The sequence below is a fragment of the Anopheles marshallii genome, chromosome 3 (genome assembly GCF_943734725.1).
Source record: "Anopheles marshallii chromosome 3, idAnoMarsDA_429_01, whole genome shotgun sequence".
Taxonomy (NCBI): Eukaryota; Metazoa; Arthropoda; class Insecta; order Diptera; family Culicidae; genus Anopheles; species Anopheles marshallii.
In genome coordinates, this window is record NC_071327.1 from 30811776 (window position 1) to 30835854 (window position 24079).

At 44.4% G+C, this 24079-nt stretch overlaps 1 protein-coding gene across 1 annotated transcript in view; it reads left to right on the forward strand.

Annotated features, from left to right (window-relative positions):
- Window positions 1-22961, forward strand: part of LOC128715423 (follicle-stimulating hormone receptor) — a 61392-nt gene extending 38431 nt beyond the window's left edge. Inside the window, exons 2-15 of the mRNA XM_053810318.1 lie at window positions 14112-14183; window positions 14750-14893; window positions 14970-15113; window positions 16080-16151; window positions 16439-16510; window positions 17100-17168; window positions 18699-18836; window positions 18917-19057; window positions 19153-19218; window positions 19459-19602; window positions 19771-19842; window positions 19955-20253; window positions 20739-22472; window positions 22660-22961. Of these exons, the coding sequence (XP_053666293.1) occupies window positions 14112-14183; window positions 14750-14893; window positions 14970-15113; window positions 16080-16151; window positions 16439-16510; window positions 17100-17168; window positions 18699-18836; window positions 18917-19057; window positions 19153-19218; window positions 19459-19602; window positions 19771-19842; window positions 19955-20253; window positions 20739-22472; window positions 22660-22961 (3469 nt within the window). The remainder of the gene's footprint in view (window positions 1-14111; window positions 14184-14749; window positions 14894-14969; window positions 15114-16079; window positions 16152-16438; window positions 16511-17099; window positions 17169-18698; window positions 18837-18916; window positions 19058-19152; window positions 19219-19458; window positions 19603-19770; window positions 19843-19954; window positions 20254-20738; window positions 22473-22659) is intronic.
- Window positions 22962-24079: the final 1118 nt, after the last annotated feature.

Consider the following 24079-nt stretch of genomic DNA (forward strand, 5'->3'; position numbering starts at 1 on the left):
ATTAGATCGATGGATATCTCTCCAATGGATCGTTTATTGGTTTATAAAACTTTATTAAAAACAGCAACAAATTGACCAACAAATTTATTGCGTACTCGTCGAACATATTATTCTCATTGAATAATGGTTTGCGATGCATTTTGCATATCTTTAGGGGTTTTGCAGCAAAACAGCCCAATAGTATGCGATTAGGAAAGCATTTAATATTTATTAATCGGAAAATTTTATTGTTTTTTTCAATTTAATTGAAAAAAAACTAAAAAAAAGTTATTTTACTAAATAAACTTCTTCCACTTTTCGGTTACTAAATTAAAATAAAACCTTTTATTTGCATTCCTCCTGCTGAAAATTATGTTCTAAAACAGTGGACTATTTGAGCAGAATATGAAACATATTGCACATTGCACGGAACGCAACAAAATGGGTCCACCAACTAAATTGTGAATGATGTGTGTGTGTGTGTGTGTGTGTGTGTGTGTGTGAGAACAGTCTCGCAGACCAGGTTCCTCTACAACACATTCGGTTCCTCTCAAGAAAGACGGTCCCATTCTTCGTCTGATTATGATCTCTGAAGCTACCAACGCGAAGTCCTCAGCGGCAGTTCTTTGCCACCGTACGCTGGAAGCTGTTGAGGAAGGAAGCATTTTATTTCAGTTTTCCAACAACCAACACCATTCGCACTCGCATGCCAAAAGTATTCGCGAAAGCCGGCTTCGCCGGTGAAAATGACGACGATGTGTTGCTTCTCCTTTGTGTGTGTGTGGTGTTGTGCGGGTGTAACATAACTTTTTATGATTTACGAGCCGCTATTTTTCACCTAACCCAAAAGCAGTACGCGCGCCATACCAGTGGTGGTAGTGGCCTCGCTTCAATAGTGTAGTGTGGCGTTCCGGCAAACGGCCGAAACTGCACGTAATGGGCGAGAGCGGGTATGCGAAGCTGCATGGCAAATGGTTTATTTTTATAGCGGCGGTTGACATTTATGGTCAATTAGTTTGGATTATAGTGATTTTCACGGTTTTACCATCGCGCTTCCTACTGACACTTGCCACCGTCGCTGCGTGAATTCTGTTCTTGTAAAGGGAAAGGATTATGGATATTCATACCAAGGGGCACAAATGGTAAGTGAGATTTTATGAAGCTACAGGAGTAAAGGGCGAATAATATTATCTTCAACGCGTACGATATTCATATGGTTTTCTTGGTAAATAAAAGACGAGCAGTATTAAAAATAAAGAAGCATCATCTCGAGAAAAAAAAACCAACCGGAAGCAGTTAGTTACTACGCGCAAAATATCATTATTAATTCTGGAAGGGTCACCGTTACAGCCGGTCGTTGCCCTCTTTTTCTGCCCAGCAATGAAGCAATAGGGTTTGGTTATAACAACAAGCTTGTGGAAGGTCAGTTCAATGCATTTCCTTTCACGGGTTCCGCAATTTTCTTACATACCCTGCTTGCCATGCATTACGATGAGCATCGTCATCGCCGCCGAGCGGTCAAAGATCACGTGTTCGCACACCCCCAACAAACACACATGTAAGCGTGTGTGATATCACCACATATCGATTTGAAATGCATTTACAATTTGACTTCATTTTCTCGCAATCCTTTCCGACCCACAAGGACGCACAGGGAATAATGCAACACGAAGTATTATCCTGATTTGCAGCATATCATCCTGCTCATGTGATCGCTTTCCCAGTACACTCACTTACACACACACACATACATACACATACACACACATGCTTCAATTTGATTCGTTCCCATGTCAGTTCCAAGTGCAAGAGGTTAAAGAACCGTTTAAACGGGCGGAAAAGCGAGTGATCTCCCCACCCCCGCTGGGAGGCGAGATTGACATCGGCACCGTTCCGGAACGTACCGTGCACTTTGCTACTTGGAAGTGCACACGAGAGAGAAAGACAAGGTTTAAAAGTGAGGTTAACTTCAAGTTCCACGATGGTCGATTTCCGCACAGTGCTTCCTGCTTTCCGGGCGAAAATGATGATGATGAAATTATTATTATCGTATCATAAGCGAACGAATCCTTTTCGGGATGCAAGGGAACCCACGGTGGCCATTTTTGTCGTATCACGCTGGTAGTGCTTATGTTACCGTAACCGGTCATCGTGCGATTACGATCGTTTGTTGGCGTGTTCCGTTGCATCCACACCACCGTTTGGCATTGGCTTTGGAACGGAACGTCTAAATGGAGGTGCAGTTCCGACATCGAACACTCCTGTGTCCTGAAGTCGACAAAAGTCCTCTCCCCACGCTGAACCGGGCAAGGAAATGATGGAATTGATCCAAATGGATGCCAGGATGGTGGATGCTTGATCCATGGCAAACGCAAGCGCCCGGTTATTCCGTGACCTGATGTCCAGTGTTTTATGTAGCGTAAATTATGCTTTCCGCTTATTTGAGCTTGAAACAATGGCCAGCGGGATTTAGCTCGTACGTAACACGCCACTTGCGTACAAACCCCAGCCTCCGTTGGGTCGTTCATTTTTACACCCCACAACGCCAGCGCACCAACGATTTGAAACGCATACGCATGGTAGTTGCTGTCCACGGAAGTATAATGGATGGGACCTCTTGCTCAATGACAAGTGAAATTTGATCTAGTTTTGATATCGATTTCGGTCGTATTGAATGCGTGTGTGTCGGTCGGGTGCTTTCGTTGCTCCAGAAACGACCAAGCAGCCGGCCAGCAGCATATCCCTGTGACAGTTTCATCATAAATAAATGATAAATATGTGTGCGACCACAGTGTCAGCCTCGGAATGTGCTAACTTGGCAACGGTATTTGTTTTTGAGATTCTTCATCCATTTCCATTGAGTTGTTTTCTCTTCACTGCAGCTAAACAGAATAGATTTGACAGCAATCACGAAATGATGACGAATCGCTATACAGCTTCGATTCTGACAGAACGTGAACGGACGTGAAAACAAATGTTAGTGAGGTAAATTAGACGTCTAACGCATAACTCTCCTAGGCATGATCAACGTCTAAAAGTATGCAATGCTTTTAGTTCATGGTCATGTAGTGCGTCCCACGCTAGTAGACGAACTTTGTAAAGTTTTTCTAACACTAAGTCATTGTCGAACGTTTACTGGCTTCAAAAAATGTGTTGCACAGCTTCTGGCACTCACGTACAGCAAAGGACTGCGTTTTCATGAAAAAAGTTTGAAATAACAGCAGCATAATTAAATTAAACGTACGGTGAAGTACAATAACATTCACATTAATTTTGTGATTGTAACAGCGATACTCAATTATAACAATTAGTGGTCGCTTTCGGTTATTGAAGTTGTGTGATTTGTTGCCACCCCTAATTTATAATTGCATAAATTTAGGCGCTAAGTGCAAAATTGTCTAACAGGAAATTTGTTTGATGAGGTTACAGAATCTGCGTACATAGATATACTGTACATATGTGAACGTTTGATTATGAACCGACCAATAATTAATCGGCAGCTTAATTAAATATTTCATCCATTGAATCATCGTAATGATATGCTCCATATTCAGTGAATACACTTTTTTTCAAAAATTGAACACTCACCGTACGTCAATGCGGGTGCAGTTTGCAACGAATTTCCATTTTAATGATTTGTTTTCCATCGCGCTCTTGGCTCTGAAGTGCTGTAGCGCAACCCTCGACGATGGAACGAGAAATACAATATCTGACCCGGTGTAGCCGCTGGAAATAATTAAAATAGATCACGAGCAGCATAGCCTTAAAGCCCAATTATTTCCAATGACCCTCAGCAATGTGTACCGTGCCTGGGCGGTAGCAAGACACACCAAGTACCAAATGCCAGGTGGCTCCACGGGGCTCAACAGTATGCTTGTAATCGATTGCTCCTGCCGCTCGATACGGCAAACTACTGGTAAATCCACGTTTTCCACAGCTTCGTCTGTCTCGTAGTGCACAAATTTGTAGTTTATGGAGAAAAAATGTACAATGGAATGCATTTCTTTGTGGTGCTATTTTGTTTTCTCCTAGCCATGCTGTTCGGTTTTAATTTGTTTGCGAGAAGAATTCCGTGCTACGCCGCTGGTGTGTGACATCTTCATCCCCGACGGTGGATATTTCAACCGTAATAGAATCTTTTCATCAACCAGTTTTCCCGCTTTCACTGGTACCGGTGTCCGGTACTCGGTCGCACTGCTGCATTGCTTTTTATTTCAATTCTACCACTCCAAATACTGGCGTGACACATTGAAACAAATAGTCTTTCGGTCTGGTGAGAAAATACGATACATTTCATTCGCACCCCCCGCGGGTGTAAATCGGGGCAATGTAAAACTCCCCCCAAAAAAATGGTGCTTTTTCCCTCATTCACGAAAGCAAATCTGCTCGAAAAACTGTATCGTGTTACATTTTTGTCTCTTGTTGTTGAAGCGATTGCTGCAGTTCTTATCCCTGGAAAAGAAATCTTCATTTGCGAGTGGCAGAATCTCAATGCCGCACACTATTTCACTGCTGGAACGAAAGTTTTTGGTGCGATTTTTACTTCGCCTTCGCATCTTCTTGTCCAAATACGCCGCCGTGTCAGTGCGGAAAAGTTCTCGCCATTCCCGTCGTTCGCCCTGGTCTGTGCTCGGTAGACGCTGGGCAGGGTCACATCCCTGCGTCATCAGCCAACCAAGCGCTGGTCAGAGAGTGAAAGGTGCTGTGGCAGATCATGAATAACATGCACATACAGACCAAAACTCCAATGCTCCAACTTCAATGAGCAAAAAATGTCAAAAAAAAAACCGAAACTAAAACCCGAAAGCATTACAGGATAAAACGATTAGGGCGCGTCAGGACCTGCACAAGACACACATCGTTTATGTAACATTGAACACTCTGTGGACGGTGGAGACAGCGCCAGAGGTGTGCGTGTGTGTATGTGTCGCACATGTGTGCTGTTTCACTATTTACCCACATCGATGTAGCTTCTTCGAAACGTCAAGCCAGACACAAACCCAGCGCCGCCTGCCGAGCCGCAGTCCTCCCCGGGGAGAAGTCGGTCGGATAGAACAGGCTGAAGAAAAGTGAAAGTTTAAGCAGCGGGGATTTTCGGGCTATATTCATGTGCTTGTGCTTCTGCTTCATTCCATCATTTGTTCACTTTTCGATCTACTGCTGCAATTTGCTTGAGGACGTGGTTGCTTGCTGAAATTGGCCAAAAATTGCCCAGACAGCAGCAGTGGTGGAATGCAGACATCATCAAACAGCTCCAGAGCAGAACGTACAAAAAGTAAAAATGTACATCCTTTCCCTAATACTTTCATTCGAAACGCTCCTTCAACCTTCTGCCACCAATAAAATGCACGAGCAATGTTTCGATACCGGTCGGTATGATGCTTTGATGAATTTTCCTACAATCAATCGATGCGATGGAGGCGCCTGGTCGGCCTGATCGAACCACGTGTGTTGGGCCGGCGGGGTTTGAAACATACGATTTGCGTGTTGGAAGGAAAATCTATAATGCGCCCGAAGCAATGATGCCAATTGTCCCACATAATAGGTGGCCCGAAATGTCTCGGATGCTGTTCCCGATGCACATCCATTGGCGGTGAGCATGTTGGGAATCGGGTCGTATGTGTCGGAATTCCGTTCTCAAACGTCCTCGAGAGAGCGGGAACAAAAAAAAAGGATCGAAAACAGCGGCTTTTGTAACGTCGCTAGGAGATGCTGTGATATCACATCCCCTTTGGTTCGGTATCAGTAACAGTAAGCCTGCACAGTGCCATCGCTCGTTCGGTGGTGGCGTTTGTCCTAGATATGCCATTAACAATAGCATTTCAGTGGAATGTCGTGCATTCTTAGATTCCGAATAAATTGCTTTTCTTGCCTTTTGCCTCGTAGCATTCGTGGAGGACATTCATAGCACACACACCCAGGCACAGGAAGCATGTTGTGCATCCGGGGCTACACTTCGGGCCGGGGGTCTCGTCATCATTCTTGTGCAAATTCACTCGGTGCGTTATCGATGCTCGCGCCACTTTAGCGCCATTGATTTTATCACTCCCCGGTACACGAGGATGAGGCTGACTGTTGCATTCCTTACTGTTGGTATCCGCATCCACAGCAACACCAGCCGCCGCGTTCGTTCTTAGTAGCCGGACTTTTTTCTTTCCCTTTTGCTCCGATAAGAGGATTTTCAACCGGTCGGTTCGTTCGCTACTTGACGATGATCGTGCTGCTTTTATGGCTCGTCGATGCAGATTTCCATAGAATAATATTTACCGTACCGTTGGATGTTGGCCTGGTGGTACCGTCGTTTGCTGCAGGAAGGAACATGGAACAATGGAATGAATGTCGTTTGCGAGTTGCTCTCACTTCTTTTTCGCAATCTTTCCCGTTACACGGCACTTACAAGTGACATTAGTTTTCGTACCATTATTTTTATAGCATGTTAGTCAGCTTTTCAGTAGAGTACCGGTCTGCAGTAATGGCACTTCGGTGTGCTACGCAAAGTATAGTATGTGCCTTAGAATGTAACTAAAGGATTTGATAGTTTGGTACTGCAGAGAGTTACGCTAGCAGCACAATTACTCGGGCACATGCTCTTTTTATGACACCAAGCTACATGTGGTGATATTATCGGTCATTATTATTAGTACTATTGACATTAGTGAATAATATTTGTAATAGACAATAAACTGTTTTTACCAAGTGAATAATTTTACTGCATCGTTTTACATAGCCAACGCCTATTTTTTTATTCAATTTTTCTATGTATGTATAGTGTGAAAAAGTCCCCCTAAAGTATGCAATGTACAGTTCAAAACATCACAAATTAATTGGAATCAGATGAGTAAATTCGATTTTATCACATGTTTGCTTGTAACGAGTTAATGCATGTTACATTTATCCCATTCAAACCAACTTTTGATAGTTGTAATTTCGCTCAATTAAATCACTTCCCTAGCAAATAACTCGAACCCGATTTAATGGCGTAACATTCCCAACTCATTCCATTCAGCCAAAACCGAATAATAATTCAATTACAAATTGAGCTTTTTGTCCTCCAGAGCAAGTCTTACGGTTGCTGCACCGAAATGTACTTGTTTTGCTTGAGACACCGCCACCGTCTCAGTGCTGATTGCAAATTCATTCGACTTCTTCGGTTAGCGCATTTTGCAAAACAATTTACAAACAATCGTACATCGCATATCGCTGCAAAACTTTAAGCATAATCCCAGCGCAATGACGACTATCCACGGGAAAGCGTTGCAGCTCACTCTAGAAGCGTCACACCGCCAAACCTTCACTTACCAAAGACGGTATAGTACCAAGTTGAATTAGCAAACTTTCTCTATTATTTCTTGCACCACCATCGGAGTAAGAAAACCCTGCACCATGTTTGTGTGTGTGTGTGCGTGTAGATCGGGTGGTGTGACAAATCTCCACTGTAAAGTTTGTGTTTGTGAATGCATGTGCTCCTCTGATTCTGTTCGTGCGACCAACGACTGAAGCAAAATTTCAAGTGCTAAATGTGCATAAGAACCAGCGCGCATGCTGCGCGGCTCGCAGCACGAAAAACCTTATCAATTTGCAGTAGTAAATCATCGCACAAGAGGCTGAGATGCTTTTTTGACACACCGTTGTGTGTACCGATCGTCTAACGGCAGGAACACTACGCTTTGATTGCTTCTGCGAGTGTACAGAAACCACAGCCACGCGCGTTCGGTTCACACTTACACTTGATGCATGCTGTGCTACAAACAATGCTTCAATTTGATCGTGAACACACATGCAAGAAAGCATCAAGAAAGATTTATTCAAGATGATGCCACAGCCAACCAGCCAGCCAGCAGCCAGCCAGTGCCGATTTGTTCGTGTCGATGCACAAAACCTCACCAACCAACACCGTCCCACCTTTTGCGTAAGCTTTGCCACCGTCATATGAGTGAAGGGAAAGTTTTGCACTCAAAATGCATAAATGCATGCGGAGTGGTTTTGTGTGCGCTGTGCATTTGGCGAAGAAAGTTGGTCACCGGGCGTCGCATGCAGGTTGGGAAACATTTTTGAAATTCAATTTTTGCTTTCGTCAGCCACTGCTCTGTTGAGGCGTGCCGGAAAGTTAAGCAGAAGATAGTTTGCCGGTGATCGGTCTCTCTTACGGTGCTTTGTTAACACAGGTTAGGTCCACAACAAAGTGTAGTATGTTTTTAGGTATAAGAATTGGAGCTTTTCTTTTCCAAAACATCATAATCAAGATGCATTATTAGCACATATTTCTTATGAGTTTATTGTATCTTACTTGTGGATGTCTCAATTCGATCAATTTCGTGTATAATAATCGTTATTGGTTGAAAGTCTTAAATTTTATGTTTAAACCGAGCCATACGATGTCTAATTCTTATCAACAATTGGTTAATGTTTACACAAATGCTATTATAAGTGAAACAAAGTGTCAGGAGTGGTTCAATCTCTTTACAGACAACAATTACGACAGTCTCCTTATAGGAAACCGCAAAACCTTCGAAGATTATGAATTGGTGGGACCAGATCGGTATGAATTCTCGAAAGGCTTTATAAACTATTATGAGTTTTGATTAATCAGAAATCCGAAATGCTACATGAATTCAATAGTGCTGGGAATTATTTGAAATTATGCAATATTTTAAATTAAATGATCATAAGTCTTTATTAGAGTTGTTTAGCACAAGATATTTATTAGTCTTGACAGAATCATAAATACCGAACGTTACTTAGTCGTACTCCTAATAATGTTACTAACTGGCTAAAGTTATGATTGCAAATCTGCTTAGAAGTAATGGGAAACATCTCTGGATCAAATAAATACAGCTATTTACTTATAAATTGTGGAAAAAATAGTAACGAAAGGTATTCATAAGAACTTATTGTCTTCTTGTAATAAATAATGCATAAATGGTCCTTGTCACGTTTCCTGGCTAAATCCCTTCTTATGCATCCAAAATGGAGCAGGCAACCTTCAGCCAACTTGCAACATTTCCTTCACTTTACAGAAGCTAAGAAACAACCACTAAATGGTTGAGGGAAATTGATGACCATCGTGACCCCAAAAAATGCATTCCAAAACCAACCGGTGTATATCTGGCTGCTACTTTCGGGGGTGCATTATTCTTCTGCATTTTTCATGAACCGGAAGGAAGCAAAACCGTGCGGGCAAGTTGGGGTTCCATGAGTTTGCCGATTAAGCTGCTGTTTCCCACAATGACAAACAAACAGCTGGGGCGTGCAGCAACAACAACAATCACCACACAAAGGGAAGTATCTGTTTCCCTCGCTTCTCCGGGGTTTCTTCTCTTTTCCTCTTCCTCCGGGAAAGTACAAAGATGCCACCACAAATGCCATACGAACACACCAGTGATGCATGATTTATGGCCGTTCAGTTTGACCGCTGCATCGTGTATAAATTAGCGTCTTATCGTGTGTTCGTGCTACACGGGCGCTTTTGTCGTTTGCTGGCACTGATTCCATGATAAACAACATTTCGCCCAACCACGATCGTGTGGAAAAGCTCGGGCGAAAAGCAACAAAAAAAAACGCACGACATTTAAACCACAAATCAGCTGGGTGGAGGAAAATTTAGTTGAAAAGTTTTTATTTTCCCGAACAAATTGCAATGTTTTTGTGTGTGTGCATTTTTCCTTCGTAGCATTTGGCGGTTCGGCTACACTTTTCCATTCTTTCGTTCGTTCTTTTGCTGGCAATGAACCCCAGCAGCAGTGCTAAGCTCTTACAGCGCTAAGGACAAATGAGCACATCAGCCTTCGCCCTCATAAAAGCATTCAACCGGGCCCACACTAGCCGGAAGCACCGCCTGTAAATGCTCCTACCGTCTCAATGTGCGTAAGGGATATTAGAAGTTTTCCACACGAACACGAACAAAAAAATATGCATGCGAAGAAAAGCTATGGTGTTGGAAAAGTTATGCACAGATTGGAGCTTTTTGCTTCGCTTTTGACTCTTTCCACTAAGTTAAAATGGTTACTGCTTGTTGCCGCCATCGAGTGGAAAGAGCAAAACGGGGAGGGTTCGACTTGAAGGAGAGGTGTTCCTATGATAAATGATTGTTTTGCAAGCTTTCTTTTGGGGTGGAGCTAGTGTGCTACTGAAACTCTCTTTCCCTCGCTGAAGGGATCGTCGCGCCAAAAGCACTGCCAGACCCGATCTTACATCCATCCACGTTAACGACGGACAAGAAGGAAGCTATTTTTCCTATCCAACACCCAACATTTTTTTTTTGCCAAATCTATTTCAAATGTGGTTCCGGCTTCTGGTTGCTTTCCGGTAGTCCTCTCCCAGGGTTGCTTTCGGTAGGTGACGGAAGATTGCTCCGATCGGCTAGTTTTCACTGCAAGTCAGTACTGTAAAGCTTTGGAAAGGGGAAAACCGTTGCCGCTTATCACAAACGACATCCGCTTCCCGTTCATTTATTATTAAGGCGAGCAGGAATCTCATTTGGCTGTCATAAACATGCTCGTATTCGGAAGGGGGACTAGCTTATGACAGGCAGTTGGTAAACTTCGTTGACTTACGCTTCGCTTTTCCGGAATCATTTGTTTATCTCCCAATGCAAAAGCTTGCCGACGAACTATTTCCAACTATTTGAAAACTCTTCATTTCGGATTGCTATTTTCAAAATATGTTTATTATTTATTTTTCGTGTATTACTGAAACTTTTAAAGAGGGATTGAATTTATTATGTACATGTGAAAAATAAAATAAAAACAAAAACACTTTTCACTGTGTTCTTGATAAGAATCATATTTTGAAAGAGATTTTGCTACGATTTGACCTTAAACTCCTCAACATTCATTTATCTTTTCTTGTCTTGGCTTGTTCATTACAGCAGCGTGCAAGTTTCTTATCATTATCGTTTCGGCCGATTGGTTTCGTAGAAAATAAATACTGCCTACCATGACATAACAAAATGCATCAAAGTAGGTCATGCCGAAACCACCCAAAAAAGTTTCGTTAATGAGAAAATGTTGAACTCCTGCTTTTTTTGCTTCGAATTGTATACAAAACAATTTTTTTTATATCGTAAAACATTGTAGAAATAAATTAGCTAAGTTTGCATACCTTTAGGCGTTGAATGCTTCGGTCGTGTATTCGTTCGTGTATTAATTTTCCGTAAAGTATGCAATCCGCAGTACCTATTTCATTCATTTGTGTTGTAATAGCTTGATGATCCGATTTTATAGAAAAACACATATTTTTATTATAGCACATTATTTGTTTGCTCGAAATGGAAGTAACGTTTTGTTTAATGCTCATTAATTTTGTTTTATCGATGGCAAGGATTAGACTTTCAGCAATAAAATCTAATCACACAGTTATCATTACAGCCACTTTATTCTCGTTACATTTTTCACAAACATAATCTTCTGCCCGGCGTGCAAAAGTGGCCATTAGCTACAAGCTGTTTCAAATCCCTTTCATCCAACAGCGTAAAGATGGCTCATGTCGTAATCCCCAGTACCCCTATGTTCGAACCCGCACACCGTCACAGAAAGGCCTTCCGAAGACCTGCTGGTACCGTTCTCAAGCCGTTCATGCCGACACCATATTTGTCCATTAGTCGACAGCGTATCACTATCCCCCATACACCCGGAGAAAGGTCTTTTTGCACACACGGACACACGCTCATAACCCCGACACCTTTTTTGGGGATAAGCGTATCGCCGGTCGCATCGTCGTCAGCATCATTGGTGACAAACAATCGAAAGAGATGATTTACTGCGATGCCTTCAAAATGACGGGCAGCGGCCGATGGTTGGGTGGTATAGAATTTTAATCTCTTCGACCCCTCACCGGTCACCTGGACCGTTTTCATTCGAAACCCCCCATGGCCATTCGGGGTGTTGTATTGCGTGAAGATGGAGTTGGAATTTGACGCCTGCTGGTAGGCTTCAGTGTCACTTATGCACGGTTGTTTTTTTTTTTATTTCGCTTCTCATCCGATGGAAACAGGATCGTTAAAAGGTGCCGTTTGTGGCTAGTGCCTCATTCTCCGGAAGCGCAAGATCCTCCGAACCGTTTGTGACCGCTCGGAACGATAAGAAGACGGTGACGCCCTTGGAAACGGTCTCCCTGACATTTTGGGATGATAAATTGGTTTTTGGTCCGGCCATTGGGTTGCCAACGCGAGTTCAGGCTGAAGTTGTTATTTTTCTGAAGCTTGTTGTGTGTGTGTGTGTTTTTTTTCCTTGTGGTGGAACTGTTTCCTTTTCTCCCAACGAAAGCATTTCATTTCAATTTTCTTATTTTTTTAAAACGGTACGACACAAAGAGTCTGTAAACCTCGCGCGAGATAACGCTCCAGATTGTTTGCTTGCCAAGATGGGAGCCCGTCACTAAAAGCACCATTAACCGTCACGTGTGTACCTATTCAAGTGTCACAATCACCTCTACTCCCAGCAACCGGACGTCAAGGGGCAAGTGTATCAAATTAGTGTATACACCTTGCTTTTCCAAGTGTTTCATCTTCGTGCGTCTTTTTGATGGGCCGAGAGTTTTCTTTCGCATAAATACCTTCCAGACGGTAGCACGGACCACGCGAGAGTGAAAGATATACAGTTCTGCTATGATGGATTTATTTTTATGGACGACCCACCGCGGAGATACCGGAATCGCGATACAGAACCGTCCGGCCGGATGGTCGAAATAATAGGCCCTTTGGACGGTCAGGTCGGGGGCTTTCGGGGATATCAGATATACGCCACTTTCGCACAACTTTCATACCGTCCTTGAGTCGCATACCCTTTATAGACCCAAGGGAATCGCAGCGGGATCGTACGCACTTTTTTTTCACTCAAACAAGAAAAGAAATCTCAAACAAGCATTTCACGGTCTACGGTTTTTGGGATTTGTTATAAACTTTTTTTTCTAGGACGATCTTCTCGACCTTTTTTTCTTTTTCTCGCCCGCTGTGATCGTAAATGTCACAGTAGTGGGGCCCGGAATTGGGCAGATAAAAAGGCAAATGTATCATCAAAAAGCGACGGACGGAAATTCATTCATTTTAATAGTGAAACTGATGAATCAGTGCGGTTTTTCCCGAATGTTGCTGACGTCATTTTGAGGAGCTTTAGGAAAACTTTTCCCTAGCCCAACCTCACAAAATGCGTACGTTTAATACTTGTCGCGCGAGCTTAATGTGCATAAGTGTGTGTATTTTTTGGCGCAAAATAATCTTCTTCCCACTAATCTACTTTTCCGCTGCGTAAACCCTGTAAGCGAAGAAATAAAATAGAAAGGATTTTGCACTGGAGTATGCCTCGAAAAGTCCTTTTATCTAAAGATCCTAGAAGAAATCCTAGTCTCAAATAGCACAGTCACACCAAGCCGCTCAATGCGACATTTCTGAAGAGTTTATTGCATTATATTCTCGTCTACAACCGTCCCAGACGTTGACTTCCGTTTGCAACAATTCTTGGACCCTTCGTTACAGCGCTCCCTAAATGGATTATTACATCCGGCCACGGCAGCAAATGCAACCATTCCCCATCGACGCAGCGTGCCAAAGGATAACAATATTTTCGGTGTTTTTATGGCAAACATTTGCCGGATCGCTTTCGCCAATTTATCACTTGCGGGTAAACAAGGTGCAGGTTCGTGTATCTTCCTGAGTAGCTTCGGAATTTGGAAGTCACTGAAATGTGTTGTTTTCTTTACAAACAAACTAGGTCAAACCTATTACCGGCCGAGCATACTGTCGATGGTTCCAACGGGGCTAATTATCCACGGAACGACGCTCTCTTTAAGAATTAGGAAAAGAAAACAGCCCTCTTGAAGTCGTAGTCATAAATTACCTTCACTAATAGTACGCGGCAGTTCCTCGTGTCAAGCTGTCGGAAGAAAATGACCCGGGGGTCGTTTTGAGTAGGCACTTTGCCTATCGGTTTGTGCGGAATATTACGCAAAACTGCGAGAGAAATCAACTCGATTCGGAAGCAATTAATTCGCTCCCGGGTCGGCCGATCGACTATGGGTGGTGTGTGCGTGTACGTGTCGATCATTAGAGTGCCGAGTGCTTGCCATTTCCCAATTTCTCACCCTAATGGCGTTTTGGTATTAATGGAATGCTTGTTTTTCGCTTGTTTCTTTCACAGAGATCTTAGTAGTAACAACATAACCAACCTACCAAATAAGTCATTCGACATGCTGCCAAATCTAGAAGAGCTGTAAGTATGAAACATTAACTTCACTTCCAAAGTTCAGTAATGAATGTACCTGTAGCGAACTCTGTTACGCAAAAGAAAAGTAATATGATGGAAAGGAAAGGAACTTTTCTTGTATCAAAAGTAATTAATTCGATAATGACAGAGGTATGTCGGAGAGTTTCAGTTCCAGTTCCGGGGTTTAGCAGAAGCAAATACTGCAAATATTTTGTAATTAAAAAGTTTTTTTGCGCCTCCTTTTTTGCTTTCCAATACTTTCCTTCTCGTCAGCAGATTTTATTAGTTGAACTCTTTGAAGCCTCTTGATGATGGTGATGATGAGGATCGGGCTCCGCAAAGTTCGAGCTCGGCAAAGAGAGTTTTTGTTTGCCAAAGTGCATTAAAAAGTTTTTGTCTGATTTTATGTTCAGCCCCGTCGTGAACAAGATCGTACTCCTGTATGGAGGATCATTGCACGGCGGTTAGTTGAAGGTGTAATCCTTTCCAATTCAATTTTCACTGCTAATTGAACGCACAAACCGGAAAGCTAAAACTAACTCTCCCCATCCCCATCTCGCACCTCCGTACAGAATCCTTTCCCACAACAGGCTAGATCACATCAACAGTGAGGCGTTCTTTGGGCTGTCGAACCTGAAGAAGGTTGCGCTGCAAAGCTGTGGTTTGGTGCGCGTCCCAATGGAGGCACTGAGGCGCATCCGGACGGTAACCACTCTGTGAGTATTTGCGGGGAATGGTAAGGCCAAACTTTCGCACGCTTAGCTAACTTTCGTGCTTGATTTATTACTGCAGCTACCTAGACAACAACCTAATCGCCGACATGGAGAACGTTACCTTTCGGGGGTTTCACTTCCTGAAGAATCTGAGACTGGAGGGCAATCTGCTGCAGCGGGTACCGACGGACGCACTGATCGGACTGAGATCATTAGAAGCTTTGTAAGTGGAGTTATGGCAATGTATTTAAGAGTGAGCATTTTAAGTCAATCGCACACGGATCTCAACGATATAAATGTTTCCCACTTTCCAAAGTTTTCCCATTTCCTCCGTGAGTGGCATACATATATGATTCAATTTGTTTTCCACATTCCATGTGCTTCAATGTCATATGGCTGTCGACGGTAAAGAGCACTCGACTCAAAATAGATCTGTCAAAATTTTGTTTCAAATGTTCCGAACATGAATGGAATAATCAATCATAAGTCCTGCAGCTCTCCAGCCCAATGTACAATACTGTTCCATTTTGCACAATTCCATCCATAAGCGGACGAAAACTTCCCGTATAAAACCAATCGAACCATCGACGTACGATTGAACACAATGGTACATTGTGACATGAATATCCTTCCGTGGAGCTATGGCTTTTGTGCTAACATTTGACACATGATACACATATCATACATTTGTCCATGCGGTCCGTGCACAACAATCTCCACCAAGTTGCCCTTCACAGAATTGAGCAACATTGCAAGATGCAGCTCTTGGCGCATTTCCAGCGACCTTTTTCCTCGGTTCACGCTTTTCCACTACCGGAAACCGTTTCGTCCGGCAATTTTCCTGCGGAATGATGTGGCATGCTTTGACCGAGATTGGAAGCTATGACATTATTTCAACTGACGTTTCGAGAGAACAGAAAAAAAGTGTGTCACAGTGTTAGTTCGCTCTCCGGCACTAAGAAAATGATCCGTGAACGCAATCAGCCTGAAAGCTGTACAGCTCGGATGTCGTTTTGTCTAAAAGCAGGTTTTTCGTTTTAGATTGTTTTAAGTGAACGAGCAGGAACAAAAAGTATGTGTTGAAAAATGATGCCACTTAGGGGGTTTGTGTGATGCCTGATGAGTAGTGAAGTGACGAATTTGAGGATAACATTTGTTTCCATTTTTTCCGCTTCTTAAATCCTTACAGAAATCTAGGTAATAACTTACTTACAATAATCAGAGAAAGAGATTTTCCAGTTTTGGATAATTTATACATGTTGTAAGTATTACACACACTTAAAAAAGTTGCAGTTCAGTTAAATTAAATTGGATAGACAAGCTAAATTTGTCATTCAGAGTGCGTTACTCTGGGTGTTTTGATGTTAAACGATAATTTGCATAATTTCAGGCGTAGTATAATTGTGAGTTTAATAACGAAACGCCTAAAGTTCTGCAAACTGTCGCACAATATTAGCTTGTCTTGAATTTTCACTGGACTTATTCTTCAGATTCATTATTTGTTAATAATTTTAATTAATTTCCCTATAATTTACGACTTCATTTCAGAATATTAAGAAGAAATCAAATAAGTGAAATTACTTCCGGTGCTTTAACGAACCTAACACGACTCAAAGTTTTGTAAGTATTGTAAGCAAACCAAGCTAACGTTGAATGTGCCCAGTCACGCCATCACACCTCTCTGACGGATTGTCTAAAAAGCATTTTTACCACACAAAAAAAAACTACAATTGAAACCCACAAACTTTTCCTTCCGATTGGTTCAGATAAATTTCACACGCAAATAAATTCTGCCCTTCCACTGCAAACCGAATCGTACGGAAGTTCAGCGAAAAAGAGGAACTTGGAACACACCAACTATTGGCGTGGGCACTAAAACAATTCACTTCCACTTTGAAGAGCGGGCACAGTTTAAACCACCGGTAAAACATGAACGAAAGGAATAAAAGTTTGCCAAATATATTTGCATAAAAACCTTGCAGCTCGTAGTTCAGAAGAATCATTCGCCAATCCGTTTGTTGGTACGCGGGGTGGTATTTCTGGCTGTGTGTCTGCGTGTGGGCGATTAAAACTTGCAAACCCATCGGAATAAATTTATTGAGCTCAAAAGGGTGTTAAAGGAGGGGTGGCGTGACTGGGCGGGCATGCATTTCCGGCGTACTAAACGAGTGCACTTTCCACATTTGTGTCTTCCCGTTCCCATTTGCAGAGATGTAGATGATAATAGCTTAAGCTCCGTGCCTGTTGGCCTCGAGAACCTAATGATGCTGCAGGAAATGTAAGTATGCAATCAGGTTGTCAGGTTTTCGGCCCATTCGGATTGGGATGGGAAGAAGTTATGCACCTTACCTTGCATCGCGGTGGAGTTGGGGAAGGTCATAAAGATGTATAACACTTGGAGAGGAGCGAGATGATGTGTAACTTTTTGGCCCTTTTGACCTCAAACTGTATTATAATCGGTGTCGGTAACAAGCAGGATAGACTTGCTGTACCACATGGAGATGAACAAAAAAACAATCCCCATGATCTTGGCGTGCTTCCCCGAGAATAATTCTCAACCATAGTCGTGAATGCAGCTACGAAAAATCCCCAACTGCAGTCTATTTTCCGGGAATAATCGTTTGGAGTTTCGCACAGTACCCGGCAACAGCAATGGAACAAGTGGGCAGACCTATTTCTCTGCAATCTCTTATTCCACATTACCTCATCATTCAATTCATTCCCATTCCAAGAAGACCCGCAGCACTATTACTACACCACAATTACACGGCGAAGCCAATTTTCCACCTCACCCAGCATGGGAGATTCCGATGTGATTAAGCGAAGGATATTGCTTCCCGGGAACGGAACTGTAAAAGTGGAAGAAAAAATCATCTGTGGTTGGGTGGGAAAAAAACTACACAGACCAGTGCCCAAACTGTTCAAGATGCAGCGCAGGCATATCGGGGGCAATTATTTGCTCTTTGTCTCATGGTCGTGGTCCCGCTACTGTCCTGTTCGCTTTTTAACTAATTGGATTTACCTTCCCATTAGCCCATGTCCGGCTTGCGACGTTCGTACAGACGTTTGAGACGGTCGCCGTCGGGCAAATCTTAACCGTCCGTGCTCAAGAAGGCACACCGCTTGCTACAGGGATTCAACTGCTGCTTCCTTAGCTTTTCCATCTCCTTCTGTTCTTTAATGTGCGAGCGCTCCCGGACAGTTACGTCTATCAAAGGAAGATTTTTCAAACTCTCGTAGCCCCATCCCGAGCACCCGAGATTGGGACCGCGTGGTACCCAGCAGGATGTACTCTTTGTCCGAATGCCACAGCGGTCAGAGCAAAGGGCGAAGGTCCGACAGTGGTGGATAGTGTCCGGCTTACGCTTCCGGCTTCATTCATTATTCATAAGCCTTTCAACATTTCTGCTGTAAGATTTACGTCGTATTCTATTAGTGGTCCAGACCAGACCACTTGCTTCGTCAGCGAAATGTGCGTCAGCTGGTGGTGGAACACGTTGAGCTACTGCTACTGCTAGCTGTCATCGGGCTGTGCCTCCTGTTGCGAAGTACAATGGTGGCTGCTTCTACGTCGCCCGGCGCAAAAGCCCTTTTGAGATACGTCAGGCAGCATTCAAAGCCATGGGAAACTTTCATTCGATTTTATAGTTTTCCAAAGCGGGGAGAATGAAAAAGGCTTTCTGTTGTAAGCTGAACTTTGCATCTGAGTTATGTCTTCACTTCGGTGTTCTAGCATGAATCGCTTGCTGGATCGCTATCTCCTATTTACCAAGCTGCTTTATTCCATTGTTCAATGTCTAACTTCCAGCTTGGCATCAAACAATCGCATCCGGTGGATATCGAAGGGTGATTTCCCCAAAAATCTAGTCTCTCTGGATCTAAAGTCCAACCCGCTGGCCGGTATTAAAGCCGGTGCGCTCCAAAACATGCCCCGGCTTCGAAAGCTGTAAGTTCGCAAACAACTGTAAACAACTTTATTCAAATACTCAACTCCATTTCATTCTATTCTGTTTTGATGCTTTCAAGAATTCTTTCCGATGTACGCGGCCTCAATGAACTACCTCCACTGGACGGTTGCACCTCGCTCGAGGTGCTGCGGCTAGACCGAGCCAACCTGTCCAAAATACCTGATCATATTTGTAAGACTTCACCCCGCTTGAGAAGCTTGTAAGTACCACACGCCGCAGTGGCCCAGTTTTTACCGTTCCAATCTTGCTCAAATGCCATAACTTTCCGTCCCGTTGTTTTTTTTTTTCTTTTAGGGATTTGAAATCCAATATATTGTTAAGCATTCCAAATGTAACAAACTGTCGTGATTTAAGATTGCTGTAAGTATGCGTGTCCTTACCGTGCACTCGAAAGCGATGGTAAAAGTGGGAGAAAATTACATTTTTCTTTATTATCTACCTTCGTGCCACCATCACCGCGCGGACTATTTTCTGTCATCTCCGGTGCTGTTCCGGGAACCGAACGGGTGCACGGGATATGCACTTCTTCGATGGTTCAACGTTGGAAAAAATAAACGCAAACCCGGGTCGGGTGCGGACTTTCAACACCATCCGCAACAGAGATTTAGCCAGCAACAGGATAAGCTCACTGCACGGTGCACCGTTCTCTAGTCTCGGTCAGCTGCACGATCTGCTGCTTTCGAACAATGACATCGAATCTATTCCGCACGATGCATTCATTGGACTGGTCCGGTTGCAAGTGCTGTAAGTAGTGGCGAGGGCGGTACGGCGCGCGAGACATCGTGGCACGCTCGCGATTGCGAATAAATCATCGGTGAAATTAAATTCAATTGCATTTATCTCACTGAAAATTGTTGTGGTTGTTGGTTTTTCGTTCCCCTTTCTGTTTGTTCTTTGCTGGCCCATCTTTAGCGACATGGAATCGAACCAAGTTTTCTTCATCCATCCGGACGCTTTTCGGCCACTGAAAAAGCTCGAAGACTTGTAAGTACAGTCAGCTCACACTTCCACACACACACACACTAGTACAAGCGTAAAGTGTCATATATTCGGGATTAGTCTCATGCTTTTCTTTTATCTACTGCCTCTATTTCAGAAATCTTGGTAATAATCTGTTCCCGCAGCTACCGACGGTCGGGCTCGAACGGTTGCTGCATCTGAAAACCTTCAACAATCCGCACCTGCGCGAGTTTCCACCACCGGAAGCGTTTCCTCGCATCCAGACGCTGGTCCTGTCGTACGCCTATCACTGCTGTTCCTTTCTGCCGCTTACTACGGCCCTACCGAAAGTTCCTAACACCTTCAACATTCGCGAAAATGTACTCTTCCCAACCGACAACGAGTTCGACATGAGCCTGTGGAACAACAGCTACAACGATATCTGGCCGCAGTTGCGTAAGTTGGTTCTTTCAGGCGTGTTGACGTTGGCACGGACGATGCAACGTATTTCGAAGAATTTGTTCACGAAAGAAGACTTGCTGTTTGACCATGATGAAGCACTTGCATTCAGTTTCCTATAAATAGAATCATCCATTGCTTTTCTCGTATACAGAAGGATGTTATATTTTTTTCCAGCTTGAGCTACTTCCAACGAGCTTTTGATGAAAATGTCTTCTCCGACTAGCATGTGCCATACATTTATGAAATAGACGTGATCAATTACTAGCAACTACGGCGTTTCGTGCTGGTAGTTCTTGTTCTTTCGTGTGGGTTGGTCTCAGAAACCCGAGTAACGTACGAACATGTGCTTAGTAACAACTTATGCAGCACGTTTTGCATAACTGTAGGCGTTGTATGTAGATTAATCTCACCACAAAACCGAAAACAACCACTGCGTGCTTGTTAATCAACGTTGTCTTTCTTCCCTTTGTCTCCGACAGAAAACTTGAGCAAAAAGTTCGGCACCCAAATTAACGACCTGTTGAATGCTTACGGTGCCGAGTACGGAAGCTATCCCGGTGGACACGTGCCCACCTTCCCGGACGAGTACTTTGAGGACGAGCTGGGCATTACGCACGCATCCCCGACGGCCCAACCGGGCGCAATACAATGTCTGCCGGAACCGGGCCCTTTCCTACCCTGCCAGGATCTGTTCGACTGGTGGACGTTGCGCTGTGGCGTTTGGGTCGTGTTTCTGCTTGCGATGCTCGGGAACGGGACGGTCGTGTTTGTGCTTATCTTTTCCCGCTCGAAAATGGACGTACCGCGGTTTTTGGTGTGCAATCTCGCTGCGGCCGACTTCTTCATGGGCATCTATCTCGGATTTCTGGCCGTGGTGGACGCTTCCACGCTCGGTGAATTCCGCATGTACGCCATCCCGTGGCAGATGAGCGCCGGCTGCAAGTTGTCCGGCTTTCTGGCGGTGCTTAGCTCCGAGCTTTCGGTCTACACGCTTGCGGTGATTACGCTCGAACGCAACTACGCCATCACGCATGCGATGCACCTGAACAAGCGGCTGTCACTGCGGCACGCCAGCTACATCATGACGGTCGGCTGGACGTTCGCCATTACGATGGCCGTCCTGCCGCTGCTCGGCGTGTCCGACTACCGCGTGTTCGCCGTGTGTCTGCCGTTCGAGATCCAGAAGGGTACCGGCAGCCTGGCGTACGTCGTATTTCTCATGTTCATCAACGGAGTGGCGTTCCTCATCCTGATGGGGTGCTATCTCAAGATGTACTGTGCAATACGCGGCTCGCAGGCCTGGAACTCGAACGATTCGCGCATCGCCAAACGCATGGCACTGCTCGTCTTTACCGACTTTATCTGCTGGTCACCGATCGCCTTCTTCTCGCTAACCGCCGTCTTCGGTCTGCATCTGATCTCGCTCGAGCAGGCCAAAGTGTTTACCGTCTTCATACTGCCGCTCAACTCCTGCTGCAATCCCTTCCTCTACGCCATCCTTACCAAGCAGTTCAAGAAGGACTGTGTGCTGATCTGCAAAGCGATCGAGGAATCGCGTGTTACGCGCGGTATCGGCCGCTGTCGACATAGTTCCAATTTCAGCAATCGACACACACCGGCCAACACGAACTCGCTGGTGGAACGGTCATCGAAGGAGTTGCCACCGCTGCTGCCCGGCCAAACGTGCAACTGTTCCGCGAAGCTGATGGAGCAAGAGTCGGCCCGGTTACGCTTCCACCATCATCAGCAACAGCAACAGCAGCACCATCTGCGCCAGGGCGTACTGGTACGCACCTGGCGCCGGCTGATGCTCTGCAGCTGGGGCACAACGGAGGAGCGTAATCGGCGCGGAAGAGGTCGCAACGGTGATCAGTACGCGTACCAGATTGCGGAAATCCAGCAGAAGCAGCACAAACGGGCCGGTTCCGTGTCATCGAGCGAGAACTTTAGCTCGTCTAGGTCGGATTCGTGGCGCAACGCTCAGCACCATTGTGGCATTCCGTTGCGCTTGCTAGATCCACGGCGCCGTCACACGTCCTGGTTGATCACGCGCAAGACGTCGCAGGACTCGAACCTGTCCAGCTCGCGGAACGATTCGTCGGGATCGACCGCCACGCAGAGTACCGGCACCTGGCGCATTTCACGTTCAAGTGGCAGCACATCGGTGGTGTTACCGGGTGTACGTGTTGACGGCGTCGGTCATCCTGTTTCCAGTAAGTGGCATTTCTTGTGGTACTATTTTATTCAAAATAATTTGATCATTGGCAAACGCCCAGAAGTATGCAATCCGCATGGTATTATGTTGCTTTTTATTATTTCTTTGATTTGTTCTTGTTAGTATGCATTATTTTTCAATATCAAACAATTAATGTCATCTTTCATATCTTTTCCCCCTCACAGGTACCGCCCGTCAGTCTATCCCCGGTGGTAAACCTCGTCTCGTCCGTCAATCAGCCGTGCAGGAAGACACGCAGGAGCTGTCCTGTTCACCACCGCGCCTCGGCGTTCGCTTTCTGCCCACGATTCCGTCCGCCGCGGACAGCAGCGTACAGCTGGACGATGAAACGGCCGAAGCAGCCAGTCCGACCTCAAGCCAAAGCGGCAACCAGCCAGCCCCCGCACCGTTCTACGCCATCCTGCACGGTACCGGCCATCCTCAGGCAACCGTCTCTAGTCTCAAAGATAAAACCAAACCCCCGTGAGTGGGGGAACCGGCGCAGGACGACGCTGCCATCTCGGTGCTTGGTGGTGGGCTCGAAACAGTGGAAGAAGCGACCCCAGACGAGACAAGCGATGACCGTGTCCTGGGCGACGGCCCATACCTTTAAGTATTACTTTAATTCCTCAGCGGCATTAGCGTGTAGTGTAGGTGACCGCAAACATGAAACCACTCACACAAACTTTCCCATGTCACACGGAACGCTTCTGTTTGGGTTGTTCGTTTGGTGCTCTATTTACTGCCATACTCACGGGGTGTATAAACTAGTTCTTTTTTACTTCCTTTTTCATCATCTCCCTTTCTTGGTGTTGTCCCTCCTAGAAATTTTCCCCAAACATGGAAGTGGTTGGCGGACGAATGTATTTATGTGACGTAAGTGTGCATGTGTTCTATGTTCTGTCGTGCGACTGTAAATAGCCTGATCCAAAACAAAAAGTGTACGAAAACGGAATCACAGCATTCAAAAAATGGAGGGAAAAATAGGAAAATATTAGCCAGATAGAGATATGTGTGTAGTGGAAAGCAAACCACTGGCATGAAAAATACTGTGTGATATTAAAACGATTTTATACACAACCAACTAGTTGAAATGTGTGCATTATGTTAGGAAAGGCGCCGGAGATGTTCGCCAATGAGACGGGGTAAAAAAGGGATGCAACAAGTGAAAAAGGACTGTGAGCGAGGCAAATTTTACAGGAATATTAATGCGAGAGGATTTAACGACGGTATCGTCGATATAGATATCAAGTTTTTATGCAGGGAAATTGATTACTTTCTCATAATTGGGAGATTTGCATCGCTTATTATAAAATTATACTTCAGAGAAAGCGATTGTACTGAGTATTTTCAAAATATTCCAACATCTATTTCCACCTTTGGTTAGCAAATTGCATACTACTAGGCGTACAAATGAGTACAGTTACACTATCGACCGCCAGTGGCGCTAGTACTGGTTGGAATTTTCGCTTGTTTCATTTAGGGCTAGAATTTTTTTTTTTATCAAAGCTAATCACTTTTATATTTTTCGAATTAAATAATTCAAGGGGTTTGAAATAAAGCTGTAACTCTTGAAATGAACCGAGTGGAAATAAGACAAGGGAA